Source organism: Macaca thibetana, chromosome 5 (assembly GCF_024542745.1).
Source record: "Macaca thibetana thibetana isolate TM-01 chromosome 5, ASM2454274v1, whole genome shotgun sequence".
NCBI lineage: Eukaryota > Metazoa > Chordata > Mammalia > Primates > Cercopithecidae > Macaca > Macaca thibetana.
In genome coordinates this window covers 102,884,731-102,901,919 of record NC_065582.1, presented here as the reverse complement: position 1 = coordinate 102,901,919, position 17,189 = coordinate 102,884,731, and the positions used below count along the sequence as shown (strand labels likewise).

Sequence of the window (17,189 nt, the reverse complement as noted above, 5' to 3'; positions counted from 1 at the left end):
ATTTTACTCTGAGTATAATCTTAAAAATGCAGTATGTGTTTGGAAAAGTTTTGCTGAAAAATGAATTAATGCATTCATTCATTCTAATTTTTATGTTAAAGAAAAAAATAGGCTACTTAGATACACATATTTTCTATTTAAATTCTCAAGTCTTATCAGTCCAATGAGTAAACTCATATATTAACTATCTTTTATTTTCTAAAGTCTAATACCATCTCAGAATTAATTTTAATTTCATGTTTCATATGATGATTTTATGTACAAACATAGAAAGTTTTATTCTGGAATTCTGAGCTAAAGCTTGCCCCCGACCATGACAAACACTGACAATCAGTACCATTTTAAAAGGTATCAGTGGTAAATGCCTTTCATTCTTGAGCAAATACAACATTGCTTTTGGCATAAAAAGACAAATGAAGTTTTAGGAGCTTTAAAAATGGTCTAAGAGAATAGCAATCAGCAAATCATCTTTTAGTAAATTGTTTTTACAAGCAAAGCTTTAGTGATACTTTCTGAGTTTGATAAAATAAAAAGTATACATTTTTAAGTAGTAGAGTTACCTTTCCATTCTTCAATTGTGTGTTCTCTTTCATCCAACTGCTTGTCATATATCTGAGGTGGAGGCTGCCAAATAAAAACACATAATAATCTTTGTGCAATAATGTAAACACGACTAAACTCTTACAATGCATGAGAATACCTTGCACTCATTTATTTTGGTGATTGGAACCGTATATAAATTACGAAATAATTACAGTAGTTCAGAAGTTAAAATTTTCCCGTAAACTTATGGGGGATTCATTCATATTGCAATATTTGCTGATTGTTGCAATATTTGCAGCAGAACCCAAATCCTGAGAGCTCACTTTCTGACATCTTCTGATTTAGAAACCACGCCTAAGCAATTAATGACTGGTCTTTTAAAAAGCAGACAAAACACTTGATTACAATGGCCCAGAAGCTTCATTCTCCTTCATTCACTTGCCTTAGAAGAGAACCATGCTAAAATCCTTCTAGGCTAGTAAGATTGTGTTCTATTTTTAGACCTTCCCTGAAGAAAAGTTTATAATATTTCTCAACAGACCATAGTACTAGTCCTCAATACAAAAAAAAAAAAATTGAGACCAAATCAACCTTTTTATTTTTCATGAAATATCATAGAATACGTGTTTATATTGCTATGTGCCCTATACTTAAATGATTTTAAGCTTTTTGTTTATTTTAACCTGAAGAAACTGCCAGTTGACTGTAGAGGTGGGTCACCTTGAATCCCTGAATGGCCCTTGGTTAGTCCTCTCCAGTAGAAATGATGCGATAGGGCCTTCAGTCTGACTTACAGAGCCAGCATTTCTCTTCCCATGTGGAGATCAAATGTGGAAAAGGAGGGATTTTCACAAACCTATGTGCCTACCAGGAAGTAGAATCTCAAATAAATTCTCTGACCTCTTCTTCCTGATATTTAGACTTTAGGAGATCTATCATGGTGGCTAGGGTAGCTCCAATTCAGGCCAAGTGACATGGAAAGAAAAAAAATAAAAAGGCTCTTGGAAAACTAAATCACCATGGGGTAGAGAAAGACAAGGCTGAGGGGCTACACTGGTTGGAACCGGACTGAGCGCAAAGAAGAGCTATCAAGTTTTGGCTGCCCCGTCCAATACTCCAAAAGCAATAGTTTTTGTGAAAAACTAAAAGAGTCACTCAATAAGAGTGATGCAAGCCCTTTAGGACACAGACCTTTCGAAAATGGCTATTATAGTAAGGAAAGCGCTGGACATGATTTTCAGAGACAGCTTCTGGCTTCTGTGAGAGCTTTTTGGCTCATGAGCAGCACCCTCGGGCTAAAGTGACCCTTCTCTAATTCATGCAAAATCTCTGGTAGCTTGAATCATGACAGACACAAATATTCACTCTAGCCCTGGCATGCTGGGGCCTCACATCCTGCAAAGTATCTGGCTATGAAAATAGAAGACTTGGCACAACTGTGGTGAAGTAACTTAGCATAATACTGAGGTATTGAGAAATAACTACTCACGGAGCCAGACATTGTTTTAGCACGTTTGACTGTTACTGGGGCAGAAGGCTGTAAACCTCACCTACTGCAATTCAGAAGTGGCTGGCTGAGGAGCTCTCAGCAGCTGTCAGCACTGACAACTGAGCAAAACGAGACTCTCACACCACCCCAGACAATAGTAAGAACACAACACATTGACCATATATAGGTGACAGGACTGGGATAGTCAGGCACTGCTCTCAGGACCTGACTGAGGTAGAACCTTCCACCTCTATCAAGAACTCTCAAATAATAGAAACATTCTGACTTAGTGAGAGAATGAGTAAAATGAAGTTATTTTTGAAAAATTGTGAAACCATTACCTAAGGAAGCTACCACAAAGCCAAGTCTGGTTTTGTGAAGACGCTTTGCCAAGTGGTAAATTTCCGCCTTTGCCTCTTCCTGAGCATGTGTAATGCTGTGGTTAGGCCCCCATCCAAGTGGCCTTGTCCAGGACCCCTGCAGGACTCAGTGTACGTAAGCTCTCAGAGCCCCCAGAGCCCTCTGAGCTGTTGGCACCTCCTTCTTCTTCTAACAATAGATCCAGCTCATGATCCTGCCTGGCTGGCTTCTCCATGCAGTGGATTTTTCCATTCAAGTTTTAAAATTGAACATGGCTCAAGAGTACAGTTCCTGCCAAAGTTCATAAATGCCATTTTCTTTTTGCAACAAAGCTATTTTGAAGAGGTTTCCCTAGGAGCCTCAGTGTACAGCTGTTGCTGATATAAAAAGCACAAAGTACACAGACGCTAATCACAAACCAACTGCAAGAGAGAAAGCAAAGTGCTGAGTTCAAGATTTTTCCTTTCAACAAACCAAGAGGGCTGCTTTAAACACACTTGAATTTATAGTATTTGTTCGACGGCCTCTGCAAATTTACTACATATTCAAATTTTTGTTTGTTTTTTAAAGAGGAAATGCAAATGTCACCTCCAGTAAAAGGGCACATGCACATACAGGTGTCTTCTATGTGACAATATAAAAGAATAATTGACCAATAATCCAAAGAGAGCAATGTTACAACACACACACATAAGTGTTTGGCAGCAATCATCAGGATGAGATAGTCCAAAACATTCCCTGCCTCCTTCTGCTAAAGAGAAGTTGGTATTTAAGCACTCGCTTATGCTCTTTCCCCACCTTATTTAATAGGAATTATTCTCTTGTTAAGTGACAGTGTAAATAAAAAATAAATGAGGAGTGGGGATAAAGAAAAATGCCCCGGAGATGTCTGTTGACAGAGTATTTTAGGAGAGTTTAGCAGATAAGAATAATTTGATATGTGAGAAATGAAGGATAAGAGGAAGTTAAGGATAGTATATGGAGAGTTATCAGGGCCTGTGACTTTCACCCTTTGAATATTTTTTCAAAAGACTGTAAACATCTTTCCTAATATTTTGGGGGATTTGAACTTCACTTCCTTGGTTGAAATTACTGCAAAAATTGAAACACAAATTTATATGGATTGCATAAGCAATAACTTAAAATGGATTAGACATATTTCTATTGATGGTTAATTTTATATGAATTTATATGGGTGGTCAATTATATGAATTTTATACTGATGAAACATGTCCAAATTGTTTCAATTAAATGAGGAAGAAACATAAACAAGTACATGGTCACTGTGAATTAATAAATAGTAGAATTTATTGGTTTCTTTATTAAATGTATTCATTCAGTAAAGGTCTGGACACCTAACACATGGCAGACTATATAAAAAACTGAGATTTCAAAACTGAATAGTGTGATTGCTGACCACAAGGAGTTCACAATTTACTGGGGTAAGACTGATGCAAAACAGATCGTTAGCACACAACATGATAAATGATAGAAACATGTATATGGTCCAAGGGAACAGAGTGGAGACGTCCTAACAAAGCCTGGATTTTATTTCCTGGAGTAAGTGATGCTTATTCCGTGAGCAAAAGATGTGTGGGAGGTTGTCAAGATAAAAGAAGGAGGACAAAAGGTGACTCTATGCCAAAAGCACATTATAAGCCAAGTCACAGTATGTAGAAAACAGAATAAGGGTGGTGGTGGTGGTGGTGGTGGTAGTGGTGGTGGTGGTGCATGTGCTTCTCTGTGTGTACATGCATGCCAAGAAAACAAGAAGGAATTTTGTCACAGTAAAATAAAACATGTGGTGAGAAGTGACAAGATATAAGAGCTGTACCTAGAGAAGCAGAAGGGTCAGACAAAGGGTGAATCAAGGATGATCCAGGGGGCCAGGCACTGTTGCTCATGCCTGTAATCCCAGCACTTTGGGAGGCCGAGGTGGGTGGATTATTTGAAGTCAGGAGTTCGAGACCAACCTGGCCAACATGGTGAAACCTCACCTCTACTAAAGATACAAAAATTAGCTGGGCATGGTGGCAGGCACCTGCAATCCCAGCTACTCAGGAGGCTGAGGCAGGAGAATCACTTGAACCCGGGAGGTGAAGGTTGCAGTGAGCCGAGATTGTGCCACTACACTCCAGCCTGGGTGACAGAGTGAGACTCTGTCTCAAAAAAAAAAAAAAAAAAAAAAAAAAAATCCAGGGTATCATGATATGGAAGAAAGAAGAGAAATCACTGAAGAGTTTGTAAGAGAATGGCCCAGTCAAGTTTACAGGTGGATTGAAGAAAGATGCAACTGTAAGCAGGTAGAAGAGGTAGGGAGCCATTGCATGATCTATAAAAAATATTAAAAGTTCTGACTGTGGTAAAAAAAAAAAAATGAGGGTGAATGAAAAATACAGATTCAGGTATAATTAATAAATATTAATAAATAAAGTTGGTAGAATTTGGTTTTTGACTGAACGCATGTGATGGGAGAGAAGAATATGAGTCCCCAGTTTCTAAGCTGAGTACCCAGGAAGATGATCGTGTTGGTGAAGCCATGTAAAGAAATCGAGAATGGAAAAGTGGAAATGAGATTGGTAGAGAGGTGAGCCTAAGCACTATGTGAACAGAGATGTTGACTTGAAAGTTAAGTATATAATCTGAAGTTCAGAGGAATGCTGTTGAATAGAGATGTATAGATTTGAGACTACCAGCAAGAGATGTTTGTTGAAACTATGACAGTGGATGAGGTCACCCAGGGAAGATATGTGGATATAGAGAGTAAATGGTCAAATCAAGGTTTAAAGATTGGACAAAGAAAGATAAGTTCACAAAGGAAAAAGAGAACAGCTAGAGAAATACATGAAAAATGAGAATATTGCAATGTTATAGAAGTCAAGCGAGTAGAATTTCACAAAAAGTAAGTAATTGGTTGTTTCTTGCAAATGAAGCACATAAAGATTTTGACTCTCAGGGCACCAGCAATGCATGATAGAAAGCAAGCCTCTGAACCCTTTGAAAGCTTTCCAAACTTTAAATTGCTATCACCCCCAGAAAGATCCAGATAGATCTTCGGTGGAGAACATTAATATGAGACATCACCTAAACAATTGAAAAAAATGTAGAAAAAGATTTTCAACACCAATATATAACTAAAAGGAAAGAAACTATAGAACAATTGTGACACTAGAAAAAGTATAATGATCTCAGATCTACTCTCCCAAGTCTCTTTGAGAACTTAAAAGAAAAACACTGTCCTCTATCTAGTTAAAGAAAACCACTTTTTTTTTTTCTGAGAAACCACCATATCTTAAGCTGTCCTTATATATACCCTAATAATCCTCAGAGTCAGGAAACTAAGATTCAAAGAAATTTTAAAAAATATATCATGAAGTCATATAGCTAATTAATGATGAAAGTTTTATTAAAAACAAATTTAAAGAGTAACCCAGAGCAAGTGTCAATACTGTTGAATCTAAAATAAAGGCTAACAAAACGATATTTAAAGTGAACATCTTTGTAAAACAAGAAATAGAAACATAAGCCAATAGGGTGACCATATTTCCCAGTTTGTACAAAATAGTTCCACCTTATGCTTATTGTCCTTGTAATTATTAGTAGCCCTTACCCCCTTCTCTCCTTTAAGTGTTGTGGTTTGGAGGATAAATATGTGGACGCTCTACATAGCAATGTTGTGACATGCCATATTAGAGATCTAAGGTATACAGTAATTTGAGGACACAGAAAACAACTGAATTGCAATGTTTTTCTAACACTGAGGTTTCAACAATTGCAGATGTACCTTTTGCTTCTCTGAGACAGCACGTCAGCATTTCCTTCCATTTTCTCTATTTTTAGGAACGTAAAATTCAGTTATAAAATATGGCTGTTGGCAGATAGTACAGACAAGAGTAGAACTCTACATAATAAATCTATAGTGGAAAACTGTGGATTCTGCGGGCATTCTATGGAGTTCTTGCTGTTGGACATGACTTTTTACTAAAGAGATCTCTTTAACAAGTACCTGTTCAATTCCTAATTGATCTTTTGAAGGTAAAAGTTGCTCTTTCTGCCTGTAATCCCAGCACTTTGGGAGGCCAAGGTGGGCAGATCACGAAGTCAGGAGATCGAGACCATCCTGGCTAACATGGTGAAACCCTGTCTCTACTACAAGTATAAAAAATTAGCTGGGCGCTGTGGTAGGCACCTGTATTCCCAGCTACTTGGGAGATTGAGGCAGGAGAATGGCATTAACCTGGGAGGCAGAGATTGCAGTGAGCCAAGATCACAGCACTGTACTCCAGCCTGGGTGACTCCACCTCAAAAAAAAAAAAAAAAAAAAAAAAAAAAAAAAGTTGCTCTTTCTTGTGACTTCATTCATTTTATCCCATATATACAAGTAATATTCATGAGTAAAATGTGTGATTTTATTTTTTACTGAATTTTTGAGATAATTCTTTTTTCAACAGCATTATAGGATATTAGTGGTAAAAGAAAGTTCAGAGATTATCCAATGCCATCCTTATTCAATTTTCAAATGAGAATATAGAAACTGAGAAAGCATAAGTGATTTGCCCAGAATCACAGAGTTAATTAGTGACAGATGAATACATTTATGGTCTCTTATGGGAAAAGACAGAATAATGGGATTCCTATGGGTTGAAGAAACAGAAACATTAAACTGGATAATTTGACACCTGTAAAAGATATTCATTAAAGACAAATTTGAGCCTGCCACACACTGATTTCTGTTCCAATTTTCTGTCAGTCTACACATACAGCTAGAGCTGGCAACTATCATACAAGCAATCAACACTTATATTCTTAAACACTTTTTGTCAAAGTATCATGAACATCAAAGACCTCTAAACACATGAATCTCTAAAGAGATAAAAACCAGATATGAGAAATCTAAGTCGTACAAAGTTGTTCCTTTGATTCATCTTTGAGCCCTGAACTGACACTTTTCCCTACCACTCATGGTCTGAACCATATGACAATCATCAAGTTGTTGGTGTTTGTCTGCTTTGTCCTAATTAAGGATCTCCCTGTGCTCTGCTGCCTTGTTTAAAATGTCAATGAAAGCTTTAAATAGCACTGTCTCTCGGTGTGTGCATTCACTATTAATTCAACATCTGGATCAAAGTGCATGATATTGTATCTTATTGAAATATGCTTTGTTTTTTCTTATTAAGCTTGGCAGTTTGATGATTGTCAAAAGATGCATGGTTTATTAAAAGGCTTTAAGCAAGAAGGGTATAAGTACAAAATTAGATAGGACAGGAAATCCATTGAGGAAATATGCAACATTTTGATTTCATATTTCCTTGAATCTACACATATAGAATAAGCTTTCTAATTTTTTTTTCTTAATTTGATGACTAGGACTTCTTAAATTTTCACCTTTTAATTAGAAAATTAAAATTTTGGTAAAATGAGTCTGTGTAGCATTAAATGATATGTACTTTCATGGTTTTATTTGGCTAATGGCACAGTTTAGCATGTTCAATTTTTCTCTAAAACCTTATATTCTCTGTAGGACCAACAGCAGTTCATTACCCCAAAATGGAGCTCAGTATTTGTTACACAAACAGTCTTACCAACAATCAGCCAAAATAATGAAAATATTATTGCAATGTGCACAATTATCAAGAGAATTGATTAGATATAATTAATTCCTATGATTTCTCAGTAATGTGACCTTACTATGCATTAAGCCAGTGACCTGGTTTCCAATTACCAAAAACTTCATTTCCTTCTAAAAGTAGATATATGGCATTTTGTGACGTACTATCAGTTGATTATTTAAAATTGCTTCAGCAAGTTTCAGGAACTATGTCTGTGTTCTTAAACAGAAATTAGATAATATACTACTACAGATGAAATAAATGCCTTTTAAAAGTGTGAGTTGAGGAGATATCAGCAAGATGATAAAATAAGGCTCTCCAGTGCTCCCTCTCCCACAGAAACATCAAGTTGAACAACTATCCACACACAAAAATACCTTCACAAAAGTGAAGGAAACCAGGTGAGAGGTTTCAGCACCTGGATATAGCACAGAAATAAGAAAAGATGCAATGCAGAGAGAGGAAGGACAGTTTCACATTACCTGCTTCACTCTTCCCCCGGCACCAGACAGCACAACATGGAGACAGATACTCTCCACACGATGGAAGGAGAAGCAAGTGAGCGTCAGACTTTGCCTTGGACCCCAACACTGGGCCTGCCACAGTAAAACCCAGCACCAAAGAGGCCCTCACAGCCCTAGACACCAAGCTAGTACTTGTGAACTGAGCTTCCACACCTTTCCCGGCACTGATCAGGAGCTTGTAGCCCTAGATTCAAGGTCTATACAGCAGACTCAGTCTCTGGACCACTCTACTGTCAGGTCTACCTTAGCACCCCAGCCTCTGGAACTTCTCCAGCCCTGGGCTGTCCCCTATAATCCTGGACATTAGATCCATCCCAGTAACTGACTATTTCCTGCAGACTCAGACTCAAAGCCCATCCCAGAGCCAAGTAGGCCCCTGTGGACCCAAGGATAAGGCCAACCTCTGCAGATGTAGGCAAATATTTGCAGATATAGGCATTAGGTCTGCCCTTGTGTACCCAGACTTCTGGCCCATCCATGTGGACTTAATCAATAGGTCCACACTTGTGGATATAGACTTAGGCTCAACCCTATAGACCCACCCACTTGCTGACCCAGGCACCCAGACACCCAGCCAACCTGCCTGAGGATTCCAACAGCAGGCCTATCCTTAGACCACACCAAATGGCATGCACAGGATCTATGGAAAGGCTGACTGATAAAGAGTTTTCCCAGACAAAGCCAGTCTGCAAAGACTGGAATAAGCCCTGACTTCTTCAGATGCACAGATATCAATGTAAGGAAATAAGAAACATGAAAAGCTGAGGTGACATAAACCGCCAAAAAAATACAAAAATCTCCCAATGGCTGACTCAAGAGAAATGGAAATATATAAACTAAGAGACAAAAAATTCAAAATAATTGTTAAGGAAGCTCAACAAGCTTCAAAAAAATTACAGGGAAACAATGTAATAAAATCAAGAAAACAATAAATAAAACAAATTTAACAGAGAGATTGAAATTATTTTTCAAAGACAAACAGAAATCCTATTGCTGAATATAATGAATGAAAAGAAAAATGCAATAGTAGGATTGATCAAGAAGAAGAAAGAACTTGTAGGCTTGAAGACCAGTTATTTAAAAACATGTGGTCAGAAGAGAAAAAATGAAAACAAATAGAGAAAGTTTAAGTGATTTATGGGAGAGCATCAAAAGAGCACATTTTTGAGTTCAAGAAGAGACAGAAAAGGGGTAGGAAGCATGTTTCAGGAAATAGTAGCACAAGGTTTTTCAAATCTCTGGAAAGATATATTCAGGTAGAGGAAAGTTAAAGGTCTCTAATCAGATTCAATTCAAACAAGATTACACCAAGACATATCATAAAGAAATCAACAAAAATCAAAGACAAAGAAAGGATCTTGAAGGCACCAAGAGAAAAGAAGCAAATAACATTTAAGGGAGTGTTCCTATCAAGCTAGCAGATTTTTCAACAGAAACCTTACAGGCCAGGAGTGTATGGGACAATATAATCAAAATGCTAAAATTAAAAAAAACTATCAATCAGGAATACTGTACCCCACAAAGTTGTCCTTCAGAAAAGGAGAGATAAGGTCTTTCCAAAATAAAAGTTGAGGGAGTTCATCACCACCAGACCTGTGTCACAAGAAATGCTTAAGAGAGTTCTTCAGGCTAAAAGAAAAGCATTCTAATTAGTGACACAAAAACGTGTGAAAGTGTAAAACTCACTTATAAAGGTAAGTACACAGTCAAACTCAGAACACCCTAATACTGTAATGGTGGTATATAATTCTCCTATATCTTCACCATGAAGATGAAAAAGAAAAAAACTATTAAGAATAATAATAGCTACAATGATGTGTTAAGGCATCTACAACCACCTGATCTTCGACAAACCTGACAAAAACAAGCAATGGGGAAACAATTCCCTATTTAATAAATGATGCTGGAAAAACTGGCCAACCATATACAGAAAACTGAAACTGGACCCCTTCCTTACACCTTATACAAAAATTAACTCAAGATAGATTAAAGACTTAAATGTAAGACCTCAAACCATAAAAACCCCAGAAGAAAACCTAGGCAATACCATTCAGGACACAGGCATGGGCAAAGACTTCATGACTAAAACACCAAAAGTAATTGCAACAAAAGAAAAATTGACAAATGGGATCTAATTAAACTAAAGAACCTCTGCACAGCAAAAGAAACTATCACCTGAGTGAACAGACATCTTACAGAAAGGGAGAAATTTTTTGCAATCTACTCATTTGACAAAGGTCTAATATCCAGAATCTACCAGGAACTTAAATTTACAAGAAGAAAACAAACAACCCCATCAAAAGGGGGCGAAGGACATGAACAGACACTTCTCAAAAGAAGACATTTATGCAACTAACAAACATATGAAAAAAAGCTCATCATCACTGGTCATTAGCGAAGTGCAGATCAAAACCACAGTGAGATACCATCTCATACCAGTCAGAATGGCAATTATTAAAAAGTCAGGAAATAACAGATGTTGGCGAGGCTGTGGAGAAATAGGAATGCTTTTACACTGTTGCCGGGAGTGTAAATTAGTTCAACCATTGTGGAAGACAGTGTAGTGATTCCTCAAAGATCTGGAACCAGAAATAGCATTTGAACCGGCAATCCCAGTACTGGGTATATATCCAAAGGATTATAAATCATTCTATTATAAAGACACATGCACATGTATGTTTATTGCAGCACTGTTCACAATAGCAAAACTTGCAACCAACGCACATGCTCATCAGTGATAGACTGGATAAAAAAATCAGTGATAGACTGGATAAAGAAAAGGTGGCACATATGCACCATGGAATACTATGCAGCAATAAAAAAGAATGAGTTCATGTCCTTTACAGGGATATGGATGAAGCTGGAAGCCATCATCCTCCGCAAACTAACAACTAGCACAGGAACCGAAAACCAAACACCGCATGTTCTCACTCATAAGTGAGAATTGAACAATGAGAACACATGGATACAGGAAGGGGAACATCCTACACCAGGGTCTGTCAGAGGGTTGGGGGCAAGGGGAGGGAGAGCATTTGGACCAATACCTAATGCATGTGGGGCTTAAAACCTAGAAGCTGGGTTGATAGATGCAGCAAACCACCATAGCACATGTTTACCTATGCAACAAAACTGCACGTTATGCACATGTATCCCAGAACTTAAAAATGAAAAAAAAAAAATGTGTTAAGGGATACACAATACAAAAATATGTTAATTGTGACATCAAAAATTTCAAATGTGAGAGGAATGGTGGAGTAAAAGTATAGTTTTGTTTTAAATGCAAGCAAAAAGTTATTATCAGCTTAAAGTAGCTTGTTATAACTATAAGATGTTTTTGTAATCCTCATGGTAACCACAAAGTAAAAATTTATGGTAGAGACGCAAAAGATACAAAGTAAGGAATCAAAGAGAAAATCATTTTATCCGAAAAAAAAGACAGTAAGAGAGGAAGAAAGGAACAAAGAACAATCAAAAAACAATGAGCTAAATGGCAGTATTAAGTCCTTACCTATCAATACTTACCTTGAATGCAAATTGATTAAATTTTCCAGTCACCTTGGATGTGAAGGGGGCTGAGGGAATAGAAAGAAAGATTCCAAGGTACCTCATTATCCAGATGAAAACCTGGATAGAAAGTAGTGCCATGAATTGGAAGGAGAAGGAGAAGGCATAGATTTGGTGTGGAGAGGAGGTATGGCCAGTTTAATATTTAACATGTTGATTTTGCAATGCCAATTTCAATTCCAGTGACCATTAGATTTATACCTCTGGAACTCAGGCCAACTCTGAGACAATGTGTAGATTTGAGACATTTATGATAATTACAATTAAGGCTGTGGTGGAAGATAAGACTCCCAGAGACAAAAGAAATTAGGGCTATAAAGAAAAAATTTCTGGGATGCACAATTCTAAGGGAAGAGAGAACAACTCACACTGAGCAATGGAGGCTGCGGGAGAATAGGTGTGCTGCCACCACAGAAATTAACATGCAGGGGTGCAGGAAGGAGGGTACTGTCAGCTTATTCAAATGGGCAAATACATGAGATACCCATTTTTTTGGACTTGGCACCTAAGAGGCCACTGGTGAATTTAGAGAAAGCACTGTCAATGTTTGAAAAGTGAACTGGAGTAACTGTGAGTAAACAAAGACTAATGTTTTACAGAGACTTGGCTATAAAGCTGGAAGACATACTTGCATTGTTAAAGGTAGAAGTGTAGTTAAAAATAAAGGTGGGTTTTGATTCTTTGTTCTTTGAAATGAAAGAGACTAGAACATGTTTATTTGTAAGAAGTAATTGCCACTGTAAACTGAAACATAGGACACACAGAGACAAGGAAGAGACCCACATGAAGAAAATAAAGGCTATATAAATAAAAGAGTACGGTATTCTGGGTTTTCCTGGATCTTCTGTAAATGACTCTATCACAGGATTATCATGTTTTCTTCTCAACGTCTTCATCGTTCTACTACCATTCGTAGCAAGTGGATTTTCATATATTATCTCATTTAGTCTTTGTGACAAACCTCCTATTCCAAGTATGCAACTGAGGCACACAAAGATTTAAAAATCTATGAGTTAGTAGCCATATTTTAAGCCAAATCTAACTGAATGCAAAGTCTGTGTTCTTTGCATTTTTCCACCAAAGGCTTATAGTTCCTACTAATTCAACCTATTGAAATATATTTTAACGTTTTATTAGGCAAACAAAGCAACAGAGAACAGCAGGGAAAAAGGCAATGTTTATCTCTAGCTGACGAGGCTCTCGAAATGCTATTAATCAAGATTCTAAATACAAATTTCCATGTCCACTCAGAGGAGCGAGAATGTGCAATATATTGTGATGCTGCCACCTTGTGGCAAGAAAAAATGAAAACATTAAGTAAGAGGTGCTTTGTGCGTGTGTGTTCATCATTTTCACCAAATTGCACTAGTCTATGGTTCAACTATGGCTGCAATTGAAATCATCTGGGAGTTTTAAAAATACTGCTGCCTAGATCCCACCTCAGATATTCTGATTTAATTGTTCTGGGGTGAGGCGTTGGTGTCAGGACACTTTTAAAACATCCCAAATGATTCTAATGTGCAGCAAAGATTAAGACCTCTCTGCTCTAACCGCTTTACAGTAGAAAAGCAAGTCTTGTCATTTGCCTAATTATGTTTCATTTGTATAGATGCAAAAGAAAACATTCTAGAGAAAGTAGGTGATTTTCTCTCAGTCTTTAATGACATCTAGTTCTTAGTAGAATACAATCATTCTGGAGAGATATACCATGCTATGGTTTTAAAGAACAGGACAAAGAAATTTGTGAATTGTAATCAAAGTGGACACAAGATTTGTGTCTCATAATCAAATGTGGTTTGTAGACTAAAGTGGGCAGGAAGAATCTCTGAGCCTCATAATGCGTCACAGGTTTTCCGAAAGGAACAATGGAAAGAGCACTGAACTTGAAGCACCATTGACTCTGGCACTAGTAAGACGAGTGATCTTGGGCAAGTCACTTCGTTTGCAATGAAAGATTTTCATCTACTGCTTTATTCAAGAGAGAACTACTTTCAAATGTTGAACAAATATCATACCAGGTAATTCAACAAAACTCTCTTAAGTACTTGCAATGCACAAAGCATGGAATTATAACGTGTTATATATGGAAAGCACTAATGTTGCTTAGAGACATCATAGCACTAGGTGACCAGAGGAACCTTTGAAAGCTAGTAATGTGAATTTTAATTATGATGTGAACTGAGTGTAATTAGAAAGCTTAATTACATAATGCTCCAGTGGTTTGGCAAAGCAGTTGAATTCAGTTTTCTCTATTTTTCATTCTATTCTGTAGTTTTCTCAGATGGTAGGTCACTAATTTATTAGCTCTACACCATCAAAAAGTGCAATCATGTCTTGAAAATGAAATTTCTCTTTCCTGCTCCTTGGAAATTACAATTTTCTATGGTTCTTTAACTGAAAAGGCTCAGTAATTGCACCACCAATCACCCAGTGCCCTGGTCATGAATCTTTCTTTCTTCATTCATTCATTTAACACTTACTTATTAACCCACTACTATATGCTATTAGTCATCTTTGAATTCCACCTCCCTTAAATTCCAAATTTAATTATTTACAATTCATGTCGATTATTAGCTTCTAAACATCTCTTGAATATTCTACCCATGTCTATAGTAATTTAGATTACTACAGATCTATCCCCCTGCCTTCTGGCTCCCTTTTCTCAACTCCAGTCCCACACTGCGGACAGGGTGGCCCTTTGAAACTTCAAATCTGCTAATGCTATTGTCCCACTTTCTAGTGAATGGCTTCCCTTCACCCTAGGATAGTGTCCGTGGTCCATGACAATGCTTGGGAACTCCTTCCTTATCTGGTTCCTGCTTACCAACCCAAACTAATTTCTCACCCTTCTCCATTAAGTCACTCAGAAAGCTTTGCAATTCTCTCCACCCTCTCTTGACGCTGGGATTTTTGCATATACCCTTTCTTCTGCTTGTCTTTCTTCACTTGGATAATTCCTCTTTTGGCCCATCATGTTCCTGTTTGAAAATTAATCACTCCAAGCAGCCTTCTCTAACCCACATTACTGAGTTATTTATATGTGTTTCCAATGTACAATAAGCTTAAAATTTGGAATATGTATCAACATTTACTTATTTATCTTCTCTCTAGACTATGGGACAAAGAATTGAGGACAAAGATTGTGTCTTTGTTCACCAGTCTAGCACAGTATATAGTACATAGTAGACATTCAACAAGTATGAACCATTGGTGAAGAACAATTACTGCATTCAAAAATCTACTATATATTAACTTGGAAAAATTGGCCAAGTAAAGAGATGAAATAAATTATGACATGTCTGACATTATTCAAATAATTTTTTAAAAAGTAGATTCCAGCTTTTGATATGCACATATTAGCCACACAATCACAGGCAATGTGCTTAACATCCATTAACATCCTGAGCTTCAGTGTCTTCAATTCAAAACGCAGATACATTCATTCAGCAAATATTGATTATATGACTACCAAGGGCCAGACAGTGTTCTAGGTCGCTGGGATAGAGCAGTGCCCCAAAGAGTCACTGTCTCTCTCTTTATGCATCTTAAATTCTACTTGATGAGACAGATAATAAAAAGAGATACATAATGTCAAACAGTGACACATAGAAAAAAAGGATTAAGAGGCTAGAGTGTAACAGAGTATACTATTCTATTTTTTCTTTTCTTTTTAATTTCTTTTTAACTTCTTTTTTTTGTTTTGTTTTACTTTTTAAATTATTGTATTACTTTTACAAACCCTTGTGTCGAGGGCTGACTTTCACTAGATCACAGCAAGGGAGCCGCGCTGCTGCGTAGGAAACCCCGACCCAGAAGCAGGTCGTCTACTTATGTTTTACTGCCAGGTTACCCACGAATGTGTGCTGCATGACGGGCAAGGGGGAGGCCAAAGAGTACTATTCTACATACGGTGGTCATAAAAGGCTTCTTTGAGAAGGTAACATCTGAGCAGAGATTTGAATGAAGTAAAGGAGGGAGCAGTGTGAATATCTGGAGGAAGAATGTACCAGGTAGAAGGAAACACAATACAAAGACCCTAAAGGGGGAGCTTGCTTGGTGCGGTAAGGAAACCGCAAGGATGCCATATACTGGAGCAGAGTGGAAAAAGGAAGCCTAAAGGTGACATCAGAAAACTAGGCAGGAGCCAGACTAAGTAGAGCAATGTTTTCCAAACTGCAGTCATGAAAACAAATTGGTGGCTCATCACCAGCACCATTTAATGTAAACAAGAAGAGTAAAGTGAGATAGAAAATATCAGTGTATGGTTTTTCTTTTGTGTGTGTGTATATGTGTGTGCACATGCATGTGCACTTGTACATGCACGCTGGGTTGCAACGTAAAACACCCTTCTTACTATGGGTTATGATAAAATTTGAAACAACACTGTGGTAGGGCCTTGCAAGCCATGATAAGTACTTTGAGTTTTATTATAAATATGATAAGAAGGCATTGGAAGGTGTTAGCTGAGGAATTATATGAATGTGACCTGTTTTATATTTTAAAAGGAAAATTCTAGGCATTCTGCAGAATGGACCACAAGGGACAAGAATGGTGCTGAGAAATAAGTCCCAGATTATTACATGGTCCAGCGTAGAAATGATGTTTGCGTAGATGAAGGGATGAGAAGTGGTCTGAGCCAGGGGATATTTAGAAGGTAAGTTCAGTTAAGAGTTGTTGAGGATAGTCATCATTTTCTAGAGTTTTTTGACGCTTAAATAAGATTGGATATCAGAAAGGGTTTTATAAACACTGGAGAAGTGCTCAGCACAGTACAGTTGAGTTCAATTCAAATGGCATTTACTGACCATAACTACGCACCTGCCACTACTCTCACTGTTTTGTCTGCACTCGGTAGATAAAACTGAATTTCTGCTCACAAGGAACTTTACAGCAGTAGAGTTGTGGAAGATAGACATAAAAATGAATCATTGCAGCATAATGCGTAATATGATAATGGCATATGGAAGGTTCTAAAGAAAATGAGTTAACTTAAAATTCTGAGAAGCAACAGCTTTTGTTGCAAGCCTTTCTTTTCATAGGCAAAAGATCACATTAGCCCCAAGGATATTCCGTAGGACAAATATGAGCTCAAAATGAACT

The 17,189-nt window shown here is 37.4% G+C and overlaps 1 protein-coding gene across 8 annotated transcripts in view; it reads right to left on the bottom strand.

Moving 5' to 3' along the window:
• The window catches only part of MAPK10 (mitogen-activated protein kinase 10), a 445,883-nt gene that overhangs the window by 18,461 nt on the left and 410,233 nt on the right, over positions 1–17,189 (bottom strand). For all 8 annotated transcript variants that reach the window (XM_050790476.1, XM_050790479.1, XM_050790481.1 and 5 more), the window contains one exon: positions 561–624. In XM_050790476.1, coding sequence (XP_050646433.1) covers positions 561–624 — 64 coding nt within the window. The remainder of the gene's footprint in view (positions 1–560; positions 625–17,189) is intronic.